The sequence below is a fragment of the Myotis yumanensis genome, unplaced genomic scaffold, assembly GCF_028538775.1.
Source record: "Myotis yumanensis isolate MYYU_CA2020_CCGP unplaced genomic scaffold, mMyoYum1.0.hap1 SCAF_12, whole genome shotgun sequence".
Lineage (NCBI taxonomy): Eukaryota > Metazoa > Chordata > Mammalia > Chiroptera > Vespertilionidae > Myotis > Myotis yumanensis.
This window is the reverse complement of record NW_027223763.1, coordinates 17,514,907-17,540,900: the sequence shown is the minus strand read 5'-3', so window position 1 is coordinate 17,540,900 and position 25,994 is coordinate 17,514,907. Positions and strand designations below refer to the sequence as shown.

Genomic DNA, 25,994 nt, shown 5'->3' with positions numbered 1-25,994 from the left:
GGTCAGTGTCTTGGCTGGATTTTTTTTTTTTATAATTCTTCGTTAATGAAAAAAGTATAGCAAGATGTTCATTAGTTGGTATATTTAATAAGGTTTTAGAAGTGATTTAAGAATGACTTATCTTTTAACAGACAAGTACAAGAATTTTAAAGTAATAAGAATTGAAATACTTAAAGCGGCAATTCTTAGGGAGGTAGAGGAGGAGAGGATGATTTGTACAGCATGTCCAGGGGAAACATATCTCCAAAATCTCCATTTGTTTGCCTATGGGCATGCCTCCACCTTGAGAATCCCTGCCTTAAAGCAGACCAGATGAGCAAGCAGAAAATTAGCGGAGCTACTTCTATTCACAGAAGAGGACTGAATAAAACTTAAAAAATATGAATGTGACTTTAGATGAAGAAATGTTTACTTACTCTGAGTTTGTTTTTTTGGCATATAAAATTATCCAACAATAGCTGTACTGGAATGATAATGCCATCAGTCTCATAATGATGTTGTCTGACGCCTTCTCACAATTCAATTCTTCTAGATCCTACCAGTAATAAATAAATAAAAAAGATTCACTAGGTTAATAGTTGTTATGAAATTACTGGTACCGTATTTCAAAATCTATAGTATATAGATTATAGCTTGAGGAGAAGCATGGGCCTGGGCTTCTATTTGATGAAAAAAATAAAATCACACTGGAAGTACTGGGGGGAAAGCTACAGTAGATACAAAACAACTAGTGAGTTTCAGCAAGAAAGGCTCATGAATCTCCCAAAGTCCTAGCTATGAAGAAAGCAGCCTGCAGTGTCCCAATTTGGGTCAAGTCCTTTGTAGATAGGGGTCTGGCTACTCCTAAAGGCTACAGAAACTATGTTTAAAATAGATAATTTGCTTCCAATGCTTCCTTAAGGAAAATGAGAAAGCAGCAGTTAATGTGCTTCTAGGAATCTCTATGTAATGGTCTGGAATTCTCTTTTTCCTTTAACACAATCTTTGATCGAGCAAATAATTCAGGAAGTGGCTTACTCTAATAGTAACTTATGTAAGTGATTAAAACAGTTTTCCTAAACAATATTTTCCCCAAATAACTGCTTTTTAAAAGAATCTTAAATATACAAGACACAATATCTCTTAAGAATCCCTCTGCCTGGCCAGCATGGCTCAGTGGTTGAGTGTCGACCTATGAACTAAGGGGTCATTGTTCCATTCCCCGACAGGGCACATACCCCGGTTGTGGGCTGGTCCCCGATGTGGGGCATGCAGGAGGCAGCTGATCAATGATTCTCTCTCATCATTGATGTTTCTATCTCTCTCTCCCTCTCTCTCCCTCTCTGAAATCAATAAAAATATATTAAACAAACAAAAACAAATCCTTAAAAAAAAACAAACCCTCTAATAGAGCTTTGTGTTTTCATCATATAATTATTATATTGTTAACATTTGCTCATAATATTTCTCATTAATTTCTATTCTATACCGTCAAACTGGTTTCTTCAATTAAGCAAACATCAAGGAGATTCAGACAAGAATTTTTATATCTTAAATTATAAACTATGTGGATTTTTTAAGAGACACTCTCTCGTTAAAAACCAGCTATTTATTGGCAATTCCAACTTACCTCACAGGAAATGCCATATTACCGATCATGGACTAACATACTGCCCCCTTTTAAGAAACACAGTGGCTAGGATTGAGTTTTTAAAGTTTTCAACACTATACTTATTATATAAATACATTAAAAAATAGGACAATATACAATATTAAAGATTCTATATTTGCTTTGTCTTAAAGTATGTTAAAAATTAAAAGCATCAAAGAAGCTTGGTAATGGACATTTTTCACAGTCATGATTTTGGCACTTGTGGCCCACTTGCAAAGTTTTGGAAGAAATCATTAATAGATCGTGTTAAGCTCTCTATAGTAAAGCTAATAACAAAATTACATAGTTATATATCTTTTTAATTTATTTGATTTATTTTTGATTGTATAGTTTTACCTGCAAAATTATGGCAGTGTGTTCATCAACTGTCACTACTACATAATACTCCGTACCTCCAAAGAATTTCATCGACTCACTGTAGCATCTCTCCACTAGTGTGATATTATAGCTGTAAAATACAATATTTGGGGGTGACAATGAAATGGTTAAGAAAATTCTTTAAGAAAAACGATTGTCCTCTTGCATATAAAATTATTTGAACTACTGTGCTTTTTCTCTTATACGTCAATTTATTCAATTTTATCAATTTGAGATATGAAATTATGATTTATTCAGTATATATGACAAATTCATTGACCATGTGTTGCCGTAGGTACTTTGCTAAGTATTACTGAACACAATACTATTACAAATATATTGGCCAATTTATTCTGCTTTTTAAATAATAATTAATGAAACCAAAACATCATGCTATGAGACTAAACATTCTGTATTTATCAGAATTTTCTTTTTCCTTAAAACTGACTTAGATTTTAGCTATCTTTTTTTAAAATTACCTTTTATTAGCTCAGAAGTTTCTGTGAATGCCCCACAGCCTTGAGATATAAAAATAAAAGCACAGAAAGTAAATCTGCATTTTAACTAAGGTCACAGCACAGTCATCTTTCCTTGAGATAAAGCCCAATGTCTAACATCACTATGACAACTGTGTGTCTTGATAAAGTGTTTTATGTGATTTTAAAATTCTCAGTGTTGGTATAACCTAGAACTAAAGTTCTAAAAATGTGAAAATTCATTTAGACCTTCATAGTCCTGTTTCCCAGGCAGTATTTAAAGTCTTCTAAATAAGAATAGTCATTCTCAATATTATCAATGACCCAAAGTTATGAATATATAAGTCTGTGAATTATATGTTTTTATTTGCTAGAACCAAAAAAATACTATTAAGATATAAATTTAAACAATAATGAAATATTTTTCTTCACAAAATTGATATGTTACTGAAAAATAATATTTAATAATTATTATGGTGTAGTAGAGGAAGAGAAATGTACACTGACATAAGCTTTCTGGAAAACTTTTCCTGTGTGATATAATACCAGGCTTGAATCTGAAAATAGTACCATATAATCCTATATAATAAAAGGCTAATATGCAAATCGACCAAACAGCGGAACTAGTGGTCGCTATGATGCACACTGACCACCAGGAGGCAGATGCTCAATGCAGGAGCTGCCCCCTGGTGGTCAGTGTGCTCCCACAGGGGGAGCACTGCTCAGCCAGAAGCCGGGCTCACAGCTGGCGAGCACAGCAGTGGTGGTGGGAGCCTCTCCTGCCTCCATAGCAGCGCTAAGGATGTCCGACTGCCAGCTTAGGCCTGCTCCCCGCAGTCAGTCGGACATCCCCTGAGGGCTCCAAGACTGTGAGAGGGAACAGGCCTGGGACAAATTTCATGCACTGGGCCTCTAGTATAGAATAATATTTAGCCATTATATATATACTTGGTTAAAGTTATGAAATCTATAACTTACTTGGATTCTAACAACTGAAGTATTTCTGGAATATTAAGAAGTCCTTCAGATGCAAACAATACATATGGAACCTGGATTTCCAAAAGAAAACCACCAAAACTATCCAGCAAGTTGTTTCCTAAATAACAGAAAATTTATAAATATTTCTCTTTTTTCTCATCCCTCAGCTCTTTCTAATTTTTTACTAAACATGTTTAAAGTGTATGTTCAAGGAGTCGTATAAAAATAAAAACATATTCACTGTAAAACATCGGAAGTCAGAATAAAGAAAGTTCTGAAGAATAAAATAAAAACTATGTTATCCTATTACTTAGAAAGAAAAGGTAACAGATCTTACTAAAACTACTATATACTAAAACGAAGTTTAGTACATACTTCCAGACTTTCTCCTATATATTTGCTTATCACATGTACACTCACTTAAAAAGAAAAAAAGAAAAGAAAAAAATAGGATTATAATCTAACAGAATATTAAAACCTGCTTTATTCACTTAAGTATATATTGGACATTTACTGTGTAAATATGCTGATCAAAATTTAAAATTATGTACTATAACCTATAGGAAATGATACAGATCAATAGGAAAAGAATAAATGCCTCGATAGATAAATGGACAAAGGACATAAACAGGCAACTTACAAAAGAATGGCTATACAAGATCAATTCACATCTGAAAAGATATGAATAATCAAAGATATGCAAATTAACACAACTATAAAATATTTTCTGCCTATAATTATGTCAAATATTTAAAAGATTAATAATGCCGACTTATTGTAAAGATATGGGAAAAGTATCCTCTCACACTTTCTGCACAAATATAAATTGGAATAGCATTTTTGGAAGGATATTTGGCAATATATAAATGTGTGTATACATTTGACCCAGCAATTAATTTTACCTCTTGGAATTCGAATTTCTTAGAACAAGTATATCAAGATATATAAGATATAAAACTACTTTATCTTACAGTATAATAGTGAATTGAAACATTGTAAATGCCCAAAGAACTGATTGAATAAATTAAATTCATCTTCGAGAAAATGAAAGAAGCTTCTAAATATAAACAAGCATACTTATCTTTTATCTTTTCTTGGGCCCATTCTTTAATTGGTTAATCAACTTAACATTTAATTCTAAATATTAAAGATTCTAAATAAGAATTATGGTGTACTTTAGAATTGAGTTGGAATGACTAAGAATTCAAACTTCCCACTCATAATTCAGTTGGATAGAAAGTAACTTATGGCAAATACTGAGAGATGCACTGGGAGTAAAACTCCATGGGCTTTTTCAATGAAATGGTCTGAGAATTCACAACCTTAGTCATGTGAAGTGAGAAATGCAAAGAAACCAAAGTGGCTTTGGATTCTTTTCTAAGTATTTGTGCATAATTTTTGTTGCTTATTAAAAGTTTTCTGAATCAGTCAAGATACTAATTATCCAACATAATTTTTCCCTAAAATTCAATAAAATACTATTGAATAAAAGTATCAGATTGATATTATATATAATTATAATAAAATTATGCTATATAAGTAAAATTTAGAAGTTAAAGGGATGAAGATAAATATGATCAGTAAAGTTTGCTTTTCAGATGAGGAATATGAGTATGAGATAGTTAAAGAACGTGTTCAAGGTTACATGGATAGTGGTACGATTAGAGCTTAAACTCAAGTCTTCTCATGCCATAGTTTATTCCCTTTCCACAGATAAGAAACAGAGAACAGAAATTTCATTCTAATGAAATAAAAAAAATTAGTTCATATTCTTACTCTTTAAAACTGTGTCTGGAAGCATCACTTTAAAGGCCATGTATGGAATATTCAATTGTTCGCAGTGTTTAGTCCAACAAGAGTTTTCTACATAATTGTATTCCACCACAAATGAGAAATTACTCCAGGGGAAATCTGCTCCAATATATTGATTAGGTACCACTACACAGGAACTTGTACTGAAGACATAAGAAAGCCAAGAAAATGTAACTATACTTGTGCAATTATTTACTTCGAATGCTAAAAGATAACTCTTTTTGGCTTGCTTATGTTACTCTTCTCTAATCTATGCCTATTTATCTTGGAAAAGCACTGGTGTACTTTCTGTTTATTTGTTCTCCAATTGTTGCTAATCTATTTTTATCTTTTTTGATGGTCATAGTTTTTTGTTGTTGTTGTTGTTTTTAAAATTCAAATATAACAAACTGTAGACTAGCCCAGCTGGCATGGCTGCAGTGGTTGAGTGCCGACCTATGAACCAGGAGGTCATGGTTCAATTCCTGGTCAGGGCACATGCCTGGGTTGCAGGCTTGATGCCCCATGTGGGATGTGCAGGAAGCAGCCGATCAGTGATTCTCTTGTTATTGATGTTTCTATCTCTCTCTCTCCCTCTCCCTTCCTCTTTGAAATCAATAAAAATACACACACACACACACACACACACACACACACACACACACAACTGTAGACTATTTCACATCCTCAAATGCAAGGGACCTTAATTTTATTACCTGAGGCTTATCCATAACAGACAAGTCATCATGAGAAATCAATCTCATTTTCCTACAAATGTGAGGTTTTAACCTTTGAGAATCTATGTAACAGAGTATTACCTGACAACTATGAAGTGCAGTTATTTTTTTCCCTCAATGGGCTTCATAAGTGATTTAACAACAACAAAAAAGGTGAAAACTTAAATACTATAAAGTTATCTTTCCCATCTTCAAATGCCATATAACAGCTCTTACTGTAATTAAAATTCTCTAGCACTGCTTTCTACCCAGAGCAATGTAGACAGAAGTTAAAAGGTATTTATGTCTAGCTTTTATGGGCTTCTATTTGATTTACATTTTCTCTTTTTATTATTTAGATCCAATATTAGGAATAAATAATTCCTATACAAAATAAGGCAAAATAAAAACATTTTTAGTCAAGTCGACACTAATTTTATCATTAGCAGAACCTCACTGAGAGAATTTATAAAAATGTACTCTAGGAAGAAGGAGAACCCAAACAAAGGAAGGAAATATAAAAAAATAACAATGCTAAACAAAAACACTGGTAAGTCTAAATAGGCACTTTCTGTACTGACAATAACAATAATAATGATAATTTGGGGATATTAAAGCAAGATTGAACTAAATTTTTGGACAACAAAATATTTAACACAAGGCAATAAACTGAATTAAAGTGTTCTGTGTGAAGCTTTTTTCAGGTACAGGGTAGAGACATTAACTTTATTAAACCTTTTTTTAAAAGTTAAATTCTAGGAGAAATTGTGCTTTTCCTGGGGAATTTGAATGTTTGCTCCCCATAGATGAAGAAACACATTTTTACCTATTTAAAACACCTTCAGATTCCAGAAAATCTTTTCTTTTGTTTGAATGTAAGACAGTCAATTTTAAACCTGTTGGAAAAAAAGAGGAATGAAAGAAAGATTTTCCCGGTGTTTTGTTCATGTGTATTTTTAAAGTGTGTCATGTATTCACTACCACAAAAATGAATGAAACATCTGTGAACAAGGAAACTGCTTAAAATACAATTTGAGAGATTATTTTTCTAAATCTAGGGTATCAGAAAGTTTAAACCATGGGCAATATTTCTGTGTGAATGTTGTGTGTATAAGCATGGAAATTCTGAGTTTACTTTCTAAAATAATAAAGTGGATCAAAAACTTAATTTTAAAATAACCAAATTAAACTTACCAATTCTGTGCAGTTAACTTTATTTAACTAAAAATTATGGTAGATTTTACCTTTTTTTCCTCTGGTAAAATTTAAAGTATGTAACCAAACATCAGGAGACTGCATTTCAATTTCATGTTACTTTTTAACAAAATATAATAAACTCCATTAAATTCTGTATCCACACATACAGTTTATTTTTTACAGACATATTTAAGAATAGCTAATTCTAGTTAAAGTAAATTCTACACTCTATTAGTGTACTCTGTCAATTGTAAAGTTTACAGTGATATGATATAGTAATGACAAAGTAATGCTTAATAATATCACATTTACTTGAATTGACATGACAATAGTTTTGGCAGCAAGAAGAAAGGAGGGAGTATGATTTTTCTTTTATAATTTATAAGGTCATATAATTTAAAAGTTTAATCTCCTTAAATGATTTGTGTTAGCTATGATTCCAAAGCAGATTACTTGCTGAGTGCATTACTAGGATCTTAAAAACACATAGAATGATGGAACTACATTTTTACTTTCTAACACTCAATAGAAAAAAGGGCCTCGCTCCTAGATATAGAGGATAGTTACCAGTTAGAGAGTAAAAACATTTGTCAGTGTATAAAGTCAATATTTTTGTGTCAGCAGACCTTGTTGAAATAAAATACTAAGAGTAGTGATGATATAATTCCAAATACCAAAAGAAATAGGGATGTTCAGTGTGAAGCCTAGATAAGAGGTATATGTACAGTAATAATTTGTCAACATATCTTAAGTGACATCAAAGAAAAGGTGCCCCAATTAGCAGGTTTAAGTATTCTTTGTGGAGCAGGAATATTTTCTCAACTTCTTAAAAAAAATATTCCTTTGGTTACCCAGATCCCTTTTTTTTCTTTATTGATTAAGGTATTACATATGTGTACTTACCCCCCATTGCTCCCCCCGCCCCGACCCCACTCCCGTTCATGCCCTCACCCTCCTGGTGTCTGCGTCCATTGGTTATGCTTATATGCATGCATACAAGTCCTTTGGTTGATCTTTCCCCCTTACCCCCCCTCCCCTACCAGATCCCTTTGTTTTTAATGTTAACATTGCTCAGCATTTTCCTAATTAGAATTTTTTTTCCCAATTACTGTACCCAGATTCCAGACAACTGTGGCAGGTTCAGCCCCACCACTGTTAACTATTGCTCTTACTTTTTGGTACTAGTAAGGATCTTGTGAATTTGGTGAATATGAACTCATCTCCCCAGGATTGGAAAACTGAATGAAATAATAAGACATTACAGAGAGAGGGAGAGAGGGAGAGAGGGAGAGAGGGAGAGAAGGAGAGAGGGAGAGAGAGACAGAGAGAAAATGAGTCAGATTCTAAATGAGAAGAATACAGGGAAGCAGTGTCATCTGGGGAAAATTAGGTTTTACTTAAGACAAAGGAGGTGAAGAAGAGTTTACATATAAGCAGTAGGTTCCACAGCACAAGGTGGAAATGGCTGGCAGAGGAGGCTGCAGTGGGTAGAAGAATGAACTGAAGAATAACAGTGGAACAAGAGAGACCGAGGTTCAAATTCTGATTCCCAAACTTACTACCTGTGAGATTTGGCTTGCTACATTACATTTATGAACTTTAGTTCCTTTATTTGTAAAATTGAGTTAGTAAAACCTATTCATAGAGTTGTAAGTAGTCACTATTATTTAGCAACTAGTAGACATTCAATAAAAGGTATCAACTGATAATAATAATAATAATAACATATGTATAAATACATTTAATGTTCACATCAGTACATTATAGAATATTTATATTTTGCAGGTTTATAGTCCAGATTGATTTAAAAACTGATTAAATATCACTAAGTTATTTAATTTTAAAGAATAAATTTTATGGTATGTTAATTATATCTTAATTTTAAAACTTGGTTAGATCAATACATTTTTATGTTCAAGCATATGTTAGCAAATGAAGCATAATTTAAAATTGCATACCTTCCATTTTGTTAAGGATTTCAGTGAGTAGATGTTTTTCACCATCTGAGTCCATTCTTATTATAATCAGCACCTGACCAAAAATAAGAATTTCTCATAAACGTATATCTGATTGCTTATTCTTTTTCATAGTTTTGCTACAGTGACAAAATAACAAACTTAATTGGTTATGAAACGAATGGCTATACGATTACCAAGTAAATATTCACGTTGTAAAAGATATGTTTAAATACAAAATAAGGTCAAATATTAATGAGGAAACTATTTTGCAGTAGGACATTCTTGGCTTAGGGGTGGAGTGGGGACAACAAATCAATTTCAGTTTTAAATTTCTTACTGATTATTTTATTTTATTTTAGTGACGTAAGCAAGTTGCCAAGTAACCATAAAGTTGGAGATAAAAATATAGGAGGGACAGAGAGGAAAAAGAAGAAAAAGGCCAAATTTGTAACCAGATTCAATGTAAAACATTTGAAATGCTTTTCTGCTTGTAAATATTTTTAAAAGTATTTTCTCTTAAATATTTATTAATGTAACTTCATATGCTTGAGGTAGGGTGGGCAAAAATTTCCAATATAATCCTAGGCATAAACTAAGTGTTTTTGTTGTTGTTGTTGTTTTGATAGAATCACATAAGATGAGATTCTGGCTCAATTTCTAAAAATAAATTATTATAGTTCTATTATTGGTAAATGTTGATGAACTTACAAGGACTAAACAACATTCATATACTTATAAGAACAGATACCACTTTTGAGATTTGAAGAAGCAATCCATAAAAAATTGTATATAATAAAATTTTTTAAAAAAATTTAAGACATATGAATAATGATGCAAATCATCCTTTCTCTGGATCCAATTTTGTTCTGTTAACTTAGAAGAAAACTATTGAGGGACCAAATAGTATAGACCAGTGGTCAGCAACTCATTAGTCAACAGAGCCAAATATCAACAGTACAACGATTGAAATTGCTTTTGAGAGCCAAATTTTTAAACTTAAACTATATAGGTAGGTAGATTGTTATTAACTTAATTAGGGTACTCCTAAGGCTTAGGAAGAGCCACACTCAAGGGGCCAAAGAGCCGCATGTGGCTCGCAAGCCGCAGTTTGCCGACCACGGGTATAGACTATTTTATAATTTCAAAATTAAATGTAAAAATTTATCTTACATCCAGTTCTTGTTTAAGCTAATTATTGTTACCTGCTTTATTCCAGTACTAACCTTAATTTGCTGTTCACTTTGCATCCGATTTAATATCTGACATTGCAATTCTTGTATTTTGTAGTTGGTTTCAGGCATTTTTTCCCTAATAAACTGTACAATCTCTAGCTGTCTCCAAATGTTATCCAAATAGGAGCCTAAAATGCTTTTGTACACATCTTTTGCATTTGACAAATATCCTGTTAAAACAAAATTGGGCGGGGGGGGCGGGTGAGACTTTTTGTTCTTTGAGAAACTCCATGGACAAAAAAGAATTAAAATTTCCTTTCATCCTCTTGGTTTGAAACTCTGCATCATTACCCTTGAATCTTCCGGTTTGCTAGCTTGGGAGAGGTAGCAAACTGAAAGCTGTGAGAAAAGACAGAATTCTGGTAGGGAGCAGAGCAGGCAGCTAGACCCCCACAGACCTTTCTTCTGCCACTACAGAGAGGGAAGGAAAGAACAACAACCTAACTTGCTCTTCGATTTCAAGAGGTTTAGAGGAGTGAAAAAGCCCTCCACTAAAAATGTCCAACGCAGTTAGGTTACTCATTATGGCTTGGTATGTAGAGCTTACAAAGTTAGTTTTCCAACAAGGGTTTTACTTTTATAATATTCTTTAAATGTTTTTTCTTTATTTATTTCAGAGAGGAAGAGAGAGGGAAAGAGAGAGACATCAATGATGAGAGAGAATCATTGATTGGCTGCCTCCTGCATGCCCTGAACTAGGGATCGAGCCCACAACTTGCACATATACCCTGACCAGGAATGGAACCGTGACCTCCTGGTTCATAGGTCAATGGTTAACCACTGACCCACACCAGCTGAGCTATAATATTCTTCAAGGTAGCCAAATAGTAATGCCAAAGTTTAATTTAGTAAATGCATTTCTTTGAGAAGCAAAAACAATTCAAGTACATAGCTCTCAATGGTCTCACCTAATCCTAGGGTAAATTGTAGAGTACCTAAAGGCGAATATGCTTCAAGCAATCCTCCATAATCTCTAATCCAAGGTTTTGATTAGTATTGAGCATGGATGAGTCACAATTCTCTCTATAGCACGGGGAGCTCAGATATGCTAGAATCTGAAAATCTGCCTTATTATTATGCTTTAACATCAGCCTGACTGTTAATGGGACTGACAGTCTTTTATGAAGCCAGAAAGACTAATGAAGACAGGTAACTAAATAGAAGGGCATGTGACACTATACCGTTATACTAATTCTACTAGGTTCTATAAATTAGGGCTATAGCTCCCAAACCTTACTTGTCTGAGGACGGAGATAAGACAACCTGATCCAGCATCAACACCCAAGTGGTTTAACTGGAAAAGAAAGGAAAAGCACCATGCTAGGTCCTCTAAGAGTAACTATAATTTAGTTCTAATACTTGGCTAGATAATATAATACTTAGCCAAGTATTATAACTCCCAGTGGTTGCAGAGGGAGTATAACTATAACTTACTGCTGCTTAATACTTATCTCTAAAACCTTGGATTAGAGAAATAATATTTGGGTCACAGATAAAACATCTGGGTCAGAAATCAGAGAAAATTTATTTTCACTTTATATTTAAAACTAGAAGCCCAGTGCACAAATTCGTGCACCAGTGGGGTCCCTCGGCCTGGCCTGTGGGATTGGGCCGAAACCGGCTCTCTGAAATCCCCCAACGGGTCCCGGATTGTGAGAGGGCACAGACCAGGCTGAGGGACCCCACTGGTGCATGATCAGGGTTGGGGAGGGACACAGGAGGTTGGCCAGCCAGGGAAGGACCGCGGGAGGGCTCCAGGGCATGTCCAGCTCATCTCTCTCAGTCCTGATCAGCTGGACCCCAGCAGCAAGCTAACCTACTGGTCAGAGCATCTGCCCCCTGATGGTCAGTGCACATCACAGTGAGCAGTTGAGCAGCCTTAGCATATCATTAGCATATTATTCTTTGATTGGTTGAATGGACGACTGGACTCTTAGCATATTAGGCTTTTATTATATAGGATAGGTTCAAAACATTCTAAATTATAAAACATAATCCTATAAGTATAACATTACTGAATAATGCTCAATAATTCTGCAATAAGGGACTTAAAGCAGTAATGTAGTAAGACAGATTCTGATAATTTAGTAAAGATTTTCAGGATCATAAACTTTTCAACACATTTAAATTAGTTTTATTTTTATCACTCAAATAGTTTATATCCTCATTTACACACACAATTTAAAAATTGCAAAAGGCATTACTACTAATAACTTAGTCATATTTCATCTAGAAAAGATTTAAAGCCACAGACATTTAATAATGGCCTAAAATGTATATGGAAAATATCAGCTTATACTAAAAATTAGTGCATGATAATGATTATACAATCAAATCTGCTAAGGTCATTAGGATTCTGTAATTCAGGCCTAGATGAGGGAATCCTAAACCTATTTTTTTTTAGGCAATGATAAGTGTTACATAGAAGTATAAGAAGCTACATAATTTCTTATAAGGTGCATCTTTTTCAGAAAATTGAAAGTTATTTCAGATGAAATATTTCAATAGGAAGAAAAGGAAAATTAAAAAATTTCCCTACTGACCCAGTGCTGTGTCCAAGCTACATGTTAAAAGGACATCTCGAATTGTGACCAGAAGGTGTAAGAGACCAGCATGCCTAAATGTCGTTTCTCTTTCAGCATTTGTACCTAAGTAAGCAAAAACATATTTAAATGTATTAAAAAACGTAGGATATATATTAAAATTTTAGAATATGTATCAGAATGTTTAACAATAAAAGCGAATATTTATTATTGAGTGCTTACTCTGTGCCAGGCTGTGTATAAGGTGGTTATTTCATTAAATCTATAACAATTACTCTATCAGGCAAGTTTATTATGAATCTTATTTTGTGGATGAGGTTAAGTAACTATCCAAGGTCAATTTGTGAATAAATGGTGGGGCTGACATTTAAACCCAGACAGCTAACCTTAGAGCTCATACTCTTTTTGTTTCCAAAGCACATTCAATTATTTCTACTCTTGGTGGGAAAACAGGTAAATGATTCCCAGTTATGAAACAAGAAGAAAATTAAACTCATAACATGCCAACTGGTTAAAATAAAGGTAGAGGATCAGAACATAAAGCAATACCTACAAATGGAGGTAGACACCTGGAAATATTTGTCTAAAGATATGACTTAAACAAGAGATGTATTCACAGGGACAGGCCAACGGTCTAATCAACGTGTCCACAAAGCTCCACAGCTTTTTGAGGGTGATAGCTTGGATTTCACTGTGTACAGAAGTGAGACATTCTGGACCCACTGCCCTAACATAACCAGAGAAGCTCTACTTTTCTGTTTAAATAGTGGAATCCCATGAAATACTTATTTGAACAGAGTTTTGCTAAAACGTTTGGAAAATGCTGATCTAATAAAAAAAAAGATGAGGCAAATATGCAGTAGTTATTGGGGATCAAGAAGCAATAGGAGCCAAACGGGTTTGGCTCAGTGGATAGAGCGTCGGCCTGCGGACTGGAGGGTCCCGGGTTCGATTCCGGTCAAGGGCATGTACCTTGGTTGCGGGCACGTCCCCAGTGGGGGGCGTGCAGGAGGCAGCTGATTGATCTCTCTCATCGATGTTTCTAGCTCTCTGTCCCTCTCCCTTCTTCTCTGTGGAAAATCAATAAAATATATTTAAAAAAAAAAAAAAAGAAGCAATAGGAGAACCAATTATGGGTAGTATCTTCTGCCTTGGGAAGGACTTGTGGAAACAAGTCACTCATGACCTGGAAGTGATGAGAACAGAACAGAGAAACCAGATTTGATATCATTTTTCTCCTCCCCTTAGGAGAACATTCCTTACAGTGTAAGTCTGCAGCTCATGAATTCTTTCAGCTTTTGTATGGCTGAAAACATCTTTAGTTCACCTTTGTTTTTGTAATATATTTTTGCCCAGTATAGAAAACTAGGTTGATGGTTTTTTCTTCTTCTTCAGCATATATATATATTTTAAATTCTCACCTGAGGATATTTTTTCCATTGAGTCTCAGAGAGAGTAGAGGGAGGGAGGGAAGAGGAGAGAGAGTAAATAAGAGAGAGAGAGACACACACACATAGATGTGAGAGTGACACACCTATTAGTTGCTTTCCACACATGCCTCAATGAGGCCGAGGTTCAAACCTGCAACTGAGGTACATGTCCTTGACCGAGAATCAAACCAGAGACCCTTCAGTCCACGGGATGGAGCTCTAACTATTTAGTCATACCAGCCAGGGCTTCTTCAGTATTTTAAAGATGTTACTCCACTATCTTTTTACTTGCATTATTTCTGACAAGAAAGTTGGTGTCACCCATATCCTTGTTTCTCTTATGCAACATATCTTTTTTTCCTCTGGCCGCTACTACAGTTTTCTACTTATTACTGGTTTTGAACAATTACTGGTTTTTCTGTCTCTTACAATGCCTGATAACCTTTGACTGGATGCCAGACATTGCGAATGGACTTTAATCTGTTCTTGTTTTTTATTTTCCCCCTTTTTGGGGGAGGAAACCAGGTGGTTCATATGTTAACATTAATAGGGGTTAAATTAGTTTCTATAATAGGAACCTGTCAAGTAATACAGGGTGGGACAAAAGTTGGTTTACAGTTGTGAGTATGCAAAACACAGAATTTATTTTTGTATTATTACTTATTGGATTATTTTCCATACAAACAACTGCAAACCTACTTTTTGCCCCACCCTGTATAAGTCAATGGAGCTTCACTAAGGAGCAATGCCAGATTATATTTCTTCCCCTTTCTCCCTTACTTAGCTGATTCTCCAGTTTCGGTGTATGGGTGCTATATGCTGAATTGCAGTTATGCCTTCATCCAAGACTAATTTTTTGCATATTCTATATTTTTACTAACTTGATATATAACCCATAAATTAATATCCTTTTAAATAATGTGACTTTTATTTGCACTCACCTTGATGAATAGCATCACTTACTACTTTTTCTTGTTCCTTTAAGAGGAATCTTGTTTGGTCAAAAAGAACAGTGGCAAATTTCCAACTAGCAACAGGGAGAGTACAGAGGCACCCGAGTTTTTTTAAGATAGGAGTAGCTGCTGCTTCTAGGAGACAGTACGCGTGGCACTGGCTATCTGTAAACATGAAAGCATTAAAGGAAGTGTTTTTATAAAGATTGCATGCTCTTTTTGACAAACCAATTGAACATGTTACTTCATGGAAACCTGAACTCTATCTAAATTTTACTGAGTTAAAATATCATGATATTGTACATAAGATTGCACAGAGGTTATTTTAAGATATTTATGCTGAATAAACTAGTAAAAAACAAAACACCTTCCCCCATAGAATTACTATAATTTTATGGCTATCTTGTTTATTAGAAAGGATTTATTCAGTAACTAAATCAACACTGCAACTATGAAGAGCCATATAAAGAGAATTGCAATTTTTTTTCTTTTCCCTCAACTATTAGCTTACAACCTTAAGCCAAACAAATCTGTAACAATGACAAATTGTTTCTAGTTTTCACTAGAATATCAATCTTTAAAGATTTGCATAATCACCTAAAGGTCATAAATAAAATTGAACCAAAGGAATGAAAAGATATTCAAGAACTAGTAATATACTACTTTCTTATTGACTTTAATACTGAGCATGATGTTCTTAAGCAGGCTGTCCTCTTTCTTTGGATTCTAACATTTAAATTATTTTGTACTTTTTCTTTTTTAAAAAAATTTATCTTTATTTTTGAAAGTATTACGTATGTCCTCCTCCCCCCTTCCCATTGATGCCCTCTACCCTGCTCCCACCCCCCAGGCAGGCTGTTCTTTAGGAGTCAAAGTATATTCTTCTTTACAGAAGAAGAAAAAGTGTAATCAGCATAGAGTTTAATAATAACTTATTTATATCACCCTGATAAGGGATAAGGGAATAGAGAAAGCAACCATTAGCAGATCATTTTTGAGACTGGCATAAGAGTTGGAGCGGTTTGCTCTTTTCTGATGAGTGAAGGGAAGCAGCAGTTTAAAAGAAGAAATAACACTTAGTGGACTGGGGTAGGGCAAAGGGGAAGGCAGAGGCAGTGAATAGGGCCTTCCAAGTTTGGAAATAACTTGAAAGTAGAAGTGGAAATAAAGAAATATCTGAAACAAGTAAAGTTACATGGAAAATGAGGTATATCCTAGATACCCCAGAAAGGACTTTTAAATTAATTTGAATGTATCTTAAAAGCATAGCATACCTGATGCTTGAATCTCAATGACATTGTCTGCTCCCCTCTCCTGATTTATTTTCTCTACAGTTTTATTAGTATAAACAATAGGACTTTCTTCTTGAAGAGTCAAAGAATGTTCTTCTTTATCTTGAAATTCTGATAAAAATATTAATTTGCATTGTTCAGAAGAAACTTAATGTTGCTTTACTTAAACGTTTTCTTCTATGATGACCACCATTGCTAAAGTTCTTTGAAACACATCGTATTAAATTGAACTATTTAGCCCTGCCAGTGTGGCTCAGTATTTGAGCATCAACCCATGAACCAGGAAGTCAAGGTTCTATTCCTGGTCAGGGTACACGCCTGGGTTGTGGGCTCCATCCCCAGTAGGGGGAGTGCAAGAGTCAGCTGATCTATGATTTTCTCTCATCATTGATGTTTCTATCTCTCGCTCCCTCTCTGAAATCAATAAAAATATATTTTAAAAATATAGTATATAGAATAGTAAGACCTAAGTATGCTCTAACTCTTACACATAAATATTTTCATAGTTATTTCATCTGGGTAACCTATGTCAAACATATTCTAGAAGTAAAATGATATGACACATTATACTACCTTTGATATGGTTATAAGCAGAATGTAAAACAGTTAACTCAAACAGTTAAAAAGACTAAGCAATTCACCGGGCAAAGTGTTCTTAGTATACATTAAAATATAATTTAAATTTCTTCTTCCTCTAAAAGAAAAAAAGAATGGCAGAATAAAAAAAAAAGTTAGAAATAATATGAATCTGTATGGCTAAGTTGTAGAAAGCAAGTTTTACAAATAGTGACTTTGCTTAGAAGTTCAAACGTTACTTAAGACATTTTAAATACATATCTACATCTATATCTATACCCATATCTTTCTGCATGCACAATAGATATCATGAATCAATAACATTTTCTTTAAGTTTGAAAAATAATATTTTCTACCTGGAAGAGCTTTGTTTCTTTATCTTTTTAAAAAATATATATTTTTACTGATTTCAGAGAGGAAGGAAGAGGGAGAGACAGAATCATTAATGATGAGAGAAAATCATCAATCGGCTGCCTCCTACACATCCCACACTGGGAATTGAGCCAGCAAACCCGGGCACTTGCTTTGACCAGGAATCAAACCGTGACCTCCTGGTTCATAGGTCGATACTCAACCACTGAGCAACACCAGCCAGGTGTTTCTTTATCTTCTATAGTAAAATATACATTTAGTCCTTGAAGCTATCATATCTATGCCAAAATATTACTAAATTACCCACCATTTTTTTCATTGCTATCTGTGACTTCAGTCTTTGAGGTACAAGTTTTATGTTTATTTCTCATCATAATAAAGTCACTCAAAAGGTCCAAATGATTCTCCCGCCTTTTACTACATTTAGAAGATGCTTTTTCAATTTTTGAAGAGGACGCTGATTCAGTAGATAGTTCTGTGCAGTCAAGTTCCAAGCAATCTTTATTTTCATTATTTTGGATTATACTACTAACTAGTTCTTGATCATCCTTTGGTTTTTCCTCTTTTGTTGGACTATGAACAGAGCTATATTCATCAGAAAAACACAGATCTGGTACTTCTGCTGGAGATGGACTTTTTTGTTGAAGTAATAAATTATCACTTGTAGATTCCTCATTCATAAGTACAATAGGTGAGGAACAACTTTTATGGTCTAGCCATGCTGAAAACAGAAAATAAAAATATCCAAATGATTTCCATGCCTAAATGAGTGTTCTACTAGGATAACTTTTAGTTATGGGTTCTTATTAATATAATTTAATCCAGCACTTTGTTCACAGCTTTAAAAATCAATTTTTGGTCTGAATAAACTAAAATTATTATAGAATAAAAATCCAGCACATCTTTTTTTTCCTACTAAAACTAGGTTACTGAGCAAAAAGGAATTCCAGAAAAGCCCTATTGCTAGTAGACTTATCAGTTAGAGCTTTGGAGGTAACAGTTACTCTACGGGTCAAAAACTTACATGCCAAGACCAAATGAAAGTACTTGCACTACATATACCTGAAAAAGAACTGTATCCAAAAGATATAAAGAACTCCTATAACTTAATTTTAAAATAAAACCAATGAACAATTTGACAAAATATTTGAACAATCCTATATAATAAAAGGCTAATATGCAAATCGACGAAACGGCGGAACAACTGGTTGCTATGATGTACACTGACCACCAGGGGCAGACGCTCAACACAGGAGCTGCCTTTGGTGGTCAGTGCGCTCCCACAGCGGGAGTGCTGCTCAGACAGAAGCCAGACTCACAGCTGGTGAGCGCAGCAGCGGTGGTGGGAGCCTCTCCTGCCTCCGTGGCAGCGCTAAGGATGTCTGACAGCTTAGGCCCACTCCTCAAGGGCTCCCGGACTGTGAGAGGGTGCAGGCTTGAATGAGCCCTCCTTCCCCACCCCCCGAGTGCATGAATTTCATGCACTGGGCCTCTAGTACTTCATATAAGATATGCACATGCTGCAACATGAATGAATCCTGAAAACACCCTAATGAAAGAAGCTAGTCATAAAAGACCAATATTATATGATTCTAGTTATATGAAATGTCCAAAATAGGCAAATCTGTAAATACAGAAACTAGATTAGTGGTTCCATATCTGGGCAAAATGGGGAGTGACTACTAATGAGTACAATATTTCTTTTGGGGTTGGTATAAATGTTCTAAAGTTGATTGTGGTGAGGATTATACAACTCTATGAATATATTAAAAAACATTGAATGGTATACTTTAAATGGGTGAATTATATGATATGTGAATTATATTTCAATAAAGCTGTTATATACATATATATTTAAAAGATATACAAATGGTCAATGAGCATGTAAAAAGATGCTTTTCATCATTAGTCATCAGGAAAATACAAATTAAAACCACAATGAGATACCACAAAACACCCATTAGAATGACTAAAATTCAAGACTCTTGATACTAAGTGTTGGCAAGGATATAGAGTAACTGGAATTCTCACACATTGCTGTTGTGAATGTACAATGGTGCAACCAAGTTGGAAAACAATTTGTTTCTTATAAAGTTAAACATACACCTACTACAAGACCCAGCAATTCTACTCCTAAATAATCACTCTAGAAATGATAACGTGTCCACAAAAAGATTTGGACAAGACTATTCGTAGTGGTCTTATTAATAATGGTAAAAAACTGGGGCGGAGGGATTCAGGAGAGTTGATAAACAAACCATGATACAGCCATATAATGAAAAATTCCTCAGTAATAAAAAGAAAAGAGCTAGTTATACACAGAACATCATGAGTGAATCTCAAAATATTATGCTGAGTGGAAGGAGACAGGTACAAAAGAATTCATATTATATTATTCTATAGATAAAATTCTATAACAAGAAAAACTAATATATAGTGATAGACAGTAGACCAGTAGTTACTTGGCTGGGATCAGGGGTGAAAGCTGGTAGGGGAGAGGAGTGAGATGGAGGGAGAATCACTGCATTATGCAAAGGGACACAAGGGAACTTTTTGGTGTTAGAAATATTCTGTATCTTATTTATGATGGTAGTTTCACATTTGTCAAAATGCATAAAACTGTACAGTTAAGAATGGGTACATTTGCCCTGACCAGTTTGGCTCAGTGGATAGAGTGTCGGCCTGCGGACTGAAGGGTCCTGGGTTCGATTCCAGTCAATGGCATGTACCTCGGTTGCACGCACATCCAGAGCGGTGGGTGTGCGGGAGGCAGCTGATTGATGTTTCTCTCTTATTGATGTTTCTAACTCTCTATCCCTCTCCTTTCCTCTCTGTAAAAAAATCAATAAAATATATTTTTTTAAAAAAAGAATGGGCACATTTTATTATATATAAATTATACCTCAAAATTTATTTGAACAAAAATGCTAAATATTATAAATTAGGGAAGTATATGGCTAGGGCTTAAATCATAATCTTTGGGAAGATAAATTTTATATTTTTCCTTCTAAAACATGGTCTAGAATTTTTTTATTTTTGTTTTGTTTTTATTAGAGGTATTGGTATAAGAAACATTTTACTTTTCTCTTAACTATACTAAATATAACACAAAACTGGAAAAGTACAAGAGTAATGATGAATGTAATGAGTAATGACAACTAAGGGTTAGCCTCAATTTGTGAGTACTGAGAACCATGGTGCACTAGAGGGTGTGTGTTCTAAAATGGTGAGTGGCTATTGGCCCCAGCCAAATGTTGCCATATAAAAATGAGTCTGGCCCTAACTGGTTTGGCTCAGTGGCTAGAGCGTTGGCCTGCGGACTGAAGGGTCCCAGGTTCGATTCCGGTCAAGGGCATGTACCTTGGTTGCGGGCACATCCCCAGTAGGGGGTATGCAGGAGGCAGCTGATCGATGTTTCTCTCTCTTGGATGTTTCTAGCTCTCTATCCCTCTCCCTTCCTTTCAATAATAAAATATATTATTGAAAAAACAAGCCTGGTTTTTGGAATCATAAAGATAATTTCAAAATGCAGATCATTTATGACAACCCTCCAAATTTTTAATGTTGGTAACTAATTAAAACACCATATGGATCAATAATATGTGGACTGAATAGAATCTGAATGGTACCAATTTGAAATTTCTGAGCTATTTTCTAGAGATATCTTGGTATGTTTAACAGGTAAATAGAAACTTTATTATTTCATTTTTCTGTTTATTTTCTTCTATTACTTTCTCTTGACCATGGGCCCCTGATACAGTTATTTACTTTTTGAACATCAGATTAAACTATCATCATAATGTTATTGGGTATCAAGGCAAATTATTTATTTTAACTTTAAAATAGTTACATATGATAATAAAGACTTTATATAATTTTATAGATTTAATACATGATGCTGTATATTTGAAGACACCATAAAATCTTCCTTTCCCTTTTCTTTGTCTAGCACTCTGACCTAATCTCTTTAAAAATTCTTCTACCAGGGATAACCATCTAGGCTTTGGGTAGACTGGTGTGCATTTGCTTCATAAAGTCTATTTCTTCTTCTTCGTACTATATCCAAAGCCCTCTGTCTTCTGTTTTTGAAAGATCCCTTGCTAATAACAATTCTTACCTCAATTCTTATCTCCTTAAAGCAATATCCTAACATTCACAATAATTTCTAAAATTCACTTTTAAATATATTTATTTACTCTATAATAAACTAAAAGTAAACTTTTCCAACTCAACTATTGTTTATTAAATAATACATATATACTTCAAAAAGATATAATTCACATTAAGAATGTTCCATTTACTATAATGGCATATATAGCAACCAAAATAACTCAAAAGATTGAAATTCAAAAGACATTTTTGTCTTCTTAAATTATACAAGTAAAAAAATGCTAAATGAGTAAGCTTTTTGGTAACAAGGGAAGATTTTCCATTGTTGAAGAGAGATCATAAGATATTACTGAGCAAAGTTCAGCTGTCAAAAAAATAACACTGCTGGTTTGTGTCTAGGCTACGTAAACAGAAACTGAGATGGCAATTAATTGTTTGTAAAAGAAAATAAAGTCACTAATTGAAAATGGCTAGGAATTTCAAAACTGTAGAATTTTAGGACCGAAAAGGATTTTAGGATTTAGCTAGTTAAATTTTCATATTTTTCCAAGGAAGAAAATGGGGTTTGGTGAAACTCAAAGCTATAAATTCTGGCAGAGCCAGAGCTAATATTGAATGCTGAAATTTAGTTATATTTCCCCAATCACCTGTATCTAATATTGTCTCAACCTGAAAATGTTCATACAAGTGGTATTTACTATTATGTACTTACATTCTAGTTCAGGTACTTTTGTAGGCAAAAATACCTCCAGTTTAGTGTCATCAGAAGGTAGATCCTGATCGCTGAAATATGTAGTCAGATGTTCCAAAGTTTCTGTCACTCTCAGATTTAGTCCTGCTTGTTTCCACCACTCTGGGCTCACAGGAGTAACCACAAGGCTTTCTTCCTCAATTGAAAATATCTTCTTCAAATCTGTAACTGAGTATTGACTGTTGGGCTCTTCTGTTCTTGGCACTTAAAAAACAACAATGCAAAAAAAAAAAAAACAACAACACCAACACACAACAAATAGTCTGAAACAGTTCACAGAGCACAAGAGATGGAAAATACAATACACAGGACCACTGAAAATTTCTTGTGAAATAGATTTTCACACATTAGGGAAAAAACGTGAAACTTAAAGCGATATCTGGTATTTCATCTTCCAGATGCTAATATGTGTAAAAATTCAAAATATTACAGCAATAGTAGCCATATAAAAATTTACTTTAATCTGTGGAAATATCACGAAGTTAAAATTATTCTAATATTTAGTAGGAGATGGGACTACTACTTGACTATTTTAGCATTTACTAAATTAGTACATTTGACAACATTTTTGAAGAGTTAACATAAGGTATATTTAAACAGAAATTCTGATTCATTATAATGAGATTAAACAAGAAGATAAACTTGATCCGATTTTATGATGACTATCAGCTTAGATAGCAAGGCACAGAGCTTTCTGCTTCAATACCTTTAGCCTAAATAGGGACAAATCATAATGTTTGGAGGAAATGAAGTAGCATGACTACTTAGCATTTTTATCTGCATTTAAGCATCAACCCAAAATTAGGATTATGAATTTTAAAATTCTAATTTTAGAACTGTGTCTTTTTATAATGACGGTAATAATAACAATAAACATTGAATCAGACAATTACATTTCTACTGATTGTACATTTTTGTCTATACACTTCATTTAGCATTCAAAATCAATTAATCTTTACCTGGAAGCAAAAGTGAGTTCTGAAAGCTTCTGCAGCTTTCAGATTGCCACACTGTACAGTCTTCATTAGCTGATTTTTCAGCAGTAAGCAAACTATTGGGGGTGGGGGGGAGGAAAGGAGTTAGAGTTTAATACATTAATAATATTATGTCTTTTTTGAATAATAAATATTTTTAAGAAAAGTAGTTCTTTACATTCAAAAGCAAAGTGAAGAATTAACTATTTTATAAATGTATAAGCTGAAGTAGAGAGTTCCATAGACCAAATTTCAAATTCTTCCTTTCTCCTCCCCTGGGAAGGTTTGGCAATTTGTCAGCCCTTTCATTGGTCCTGCTTGCTGGTAACTTATTACTACCTCTATCTCCCTCAGTGAACCTGGAGCCAGAGGAGGCTGACTTGGGAAGGTTTTAGCACTTTATTCCATAAATTGTGCTAGCACCAACCTTATAAGTCACTCAAAATATATATTTTTTTTACATAAAATTGTTCTGCTTACCATACAAAACAGCAGTTTCAACACCAACTTTTACAAAATTGCTGTCCCCAAGTCCATTCTAAACCAAAAATTTGGAGCCTCTACTGGCTGAGCATCAGAACTATGAAAAAGTTCTGTCTGCTCTACCTTCTCAGGAAGTGACAGGTCCTAACATTTAGTTCAGTTCCTTCAATTCTGATGGGTGTGTGAGTGAGAGATATGTGTCTGTTTGTGCATTTTTGGTCCTAAAGGGAGAAAATATGCAGACAATCAATATAAATTATAGCACATCAACAACTATGAAGATGCTAGCCTTGGTAGGGAAGTGAGCATTAATTCACAACCCCCTTAATCTATGCCCCCAAACCTCCTAAGCCCTCCTAAATAACAACTGATTGTATTCTGTTTCTCTCTTCATATGAAACATACTAGAGGCCCAGCACGTGAAATCTTGCGAGACCTAAACCCGCCACACAGCAAGACTCAGAGTCCCTCCCGCCACCGCCAAGGGACCCATCAATGCACCTCCTGGTGACCGGTCATTTGGTCGTTATGGCGTTACGGCCACTTGGCCTTTTATAATGTAGATATGAGCATGCTAATGATAAGTACTGCTAGTTAAATTGACAGTCCTGGACTAAGAAAGCTAGGTTTTATGTCTAAACAATCCAATTTACCCACATAATAAAATAATCTGATATGTAGTGGCAAAATTTGAGAATCTAGACAATTCTTGAACCTTACCAAGGTCTTTGGCAACTGGACACATCTGATTGTAGGTAATTATTTTAAAGTAAAAAGAAGGGGAAATATTTAGGCCGGCCAAGTCCAACAGGAGACTGTAATATAGACATGTATTTTTATGCTTAATGGAAATTTCTGAAGACATATCTGAATTTGATATCTTCTTTGATTATATATGAAAATATTCACAATTCAGAAATCAGTTAGTATGGAAATTAAATCTTATGCCATACAGACTTTTCTTTTTAGCCCCATAAAATTTAGCATAGAGTTTTAGAGGTGGTAGGCACTAAAAATATGTGTTAACTAGGTATATTTCCAGCCAAAATGTGTCCTGAAACAACGTAATTGGAGTCATAAAAGCAAGTTAAAAATACAATAATATTATATATTATTTCCCCCTTCTGTTGTATTTTTATTTTAATACTTTTCCTCATTGTTTGCAGTTTCATGGTTGAGGTGTAAATCAATTTTTTAAATAGGAATTTTTAAGTTTTTATAACTCACAAACCAAATGGAAGTGATATACTGCTTGTTAATGAATGTAGTGGTGATGAGACCACTTTAAATTGTTTTCAATGACCTTACGACCTTGGCTAATTTTAGTCTCTTGTTCTAACTTTGGCAAGTTTTAATACATAGATAAGTTTCATAAATTATCATTAGACATTTTAGTTATAACAATAAATAGATATATAACTTATTTTTAAGTAAATATTTTTATATCAAATTAAAATTCAAAATTATACTAATTTTCTGCTGGTTTCTGTTTCAGATTGCCAATCTGCCTTAACAGAAGGATCATGGTATGTGGAGTAAATAAAAAAATGTAAAAGAGCAATAAAAAGAAAGTATAGATCCTACAGAAGGACTCAAACTACTTGGACAAATTATAGGTATTTTCTATATTTGTCCCATGCTGCTTTTAGAGAGCTCATGTCTGATATAGGGAGTTCTAGTTCATGGTAGAGTTCTCTGTATCACAGATATACCCTTCAAATGACCTAAATCTTTGCCAGGGATGATGATGATGATGATAATCCCTCAATGCCAGACCCCTCCACCTTATGCTGTGACACCTTTCTCAGAACATTACCAGGAATCTGCAGCTAGGGATGAGTTGCTCCTGGTAACCCAACAGCATTCTCCTCTGATAGATCAGCCAATCACAGCTAAGAACTCAAAACCCTGCTTGTAGCTCCTATGATGCCCACTCTCAGAATAATTCATTCAAGATTTATAGACTTTTTTGGGGGTAATTTTTCTGAAAATGTGCTATTTTAGGACACATTAAATTCCAGGATTAAAGTAAGGAAGAAGGGGACTATACTAGTTATGTTCCTAGTTTTATAAGTGGTATAAGAAACAGAGGAATGGGTGACTTTATTCCAGGAGAGCAAACTAATCTAACTTGGAAAATATTAAGTTACATGT

The 25,994-nt window shown here is 34.2% G+C and overlaps 1 protein-coding gene across 1 annotated transcript in view; it reads right to left on the bottom strand.

Annotated features, from left to right (window-relative positions):
* SHOC1 (shortage in chiasmata 1) overlaps positions 1-25,994 on the bottom strand; it is a 56,622-nt gene that overhangs the window by 8,578 nt on the left and 22,050 nt on the right. Inside the window, exons 11-23 of the mRNA XM_070430877.1 lie at positions 23,343-23,434; positions 22,345-22,587; positions 17,830-18,243; positions 16,557-16,676; positions 15,271-15,447; positions 12,900-13,004; positions 10,348-10,526; positions 9,125-9,197; positions 6,796-6,865; positions 5,239-5,417; positions 3,463-3,580; positions 1,988-2,099; positions 417-535 (exon numbers count right to left, since the gene is read on the bottom strand). Coding sequence (XP_070286978.1) covers positions 417-535; positions 1,988-2,099; positions 3,463-3,580; positions 5,239-5,417; positions 6,796-6,865; positions 9,125-9,197; positions 10,348-10,526; positions 12,900-13,004; positions 15,271-15,447; positions 16,557-16,676; positions 17,830-18,243; positions 22,345-22,587; positions 23,343-23,434 — 2,001 coding nt within the window. The remainder of the gene's footprint in view (positions 1-416; positions 536-1,987; positions 2,100-3,462; positions 3,581-5,238; positions 5,418-6,795; positions 6,866-9,124; positions 9,198-10,347; positions 10,527-12,899; positions 13,005-15,270; positions 15,448-16,556; positions 16,677-17,829; positions 18,244-22,344; positions 22,588-23,342; positions 23,435-25,994) is intronic.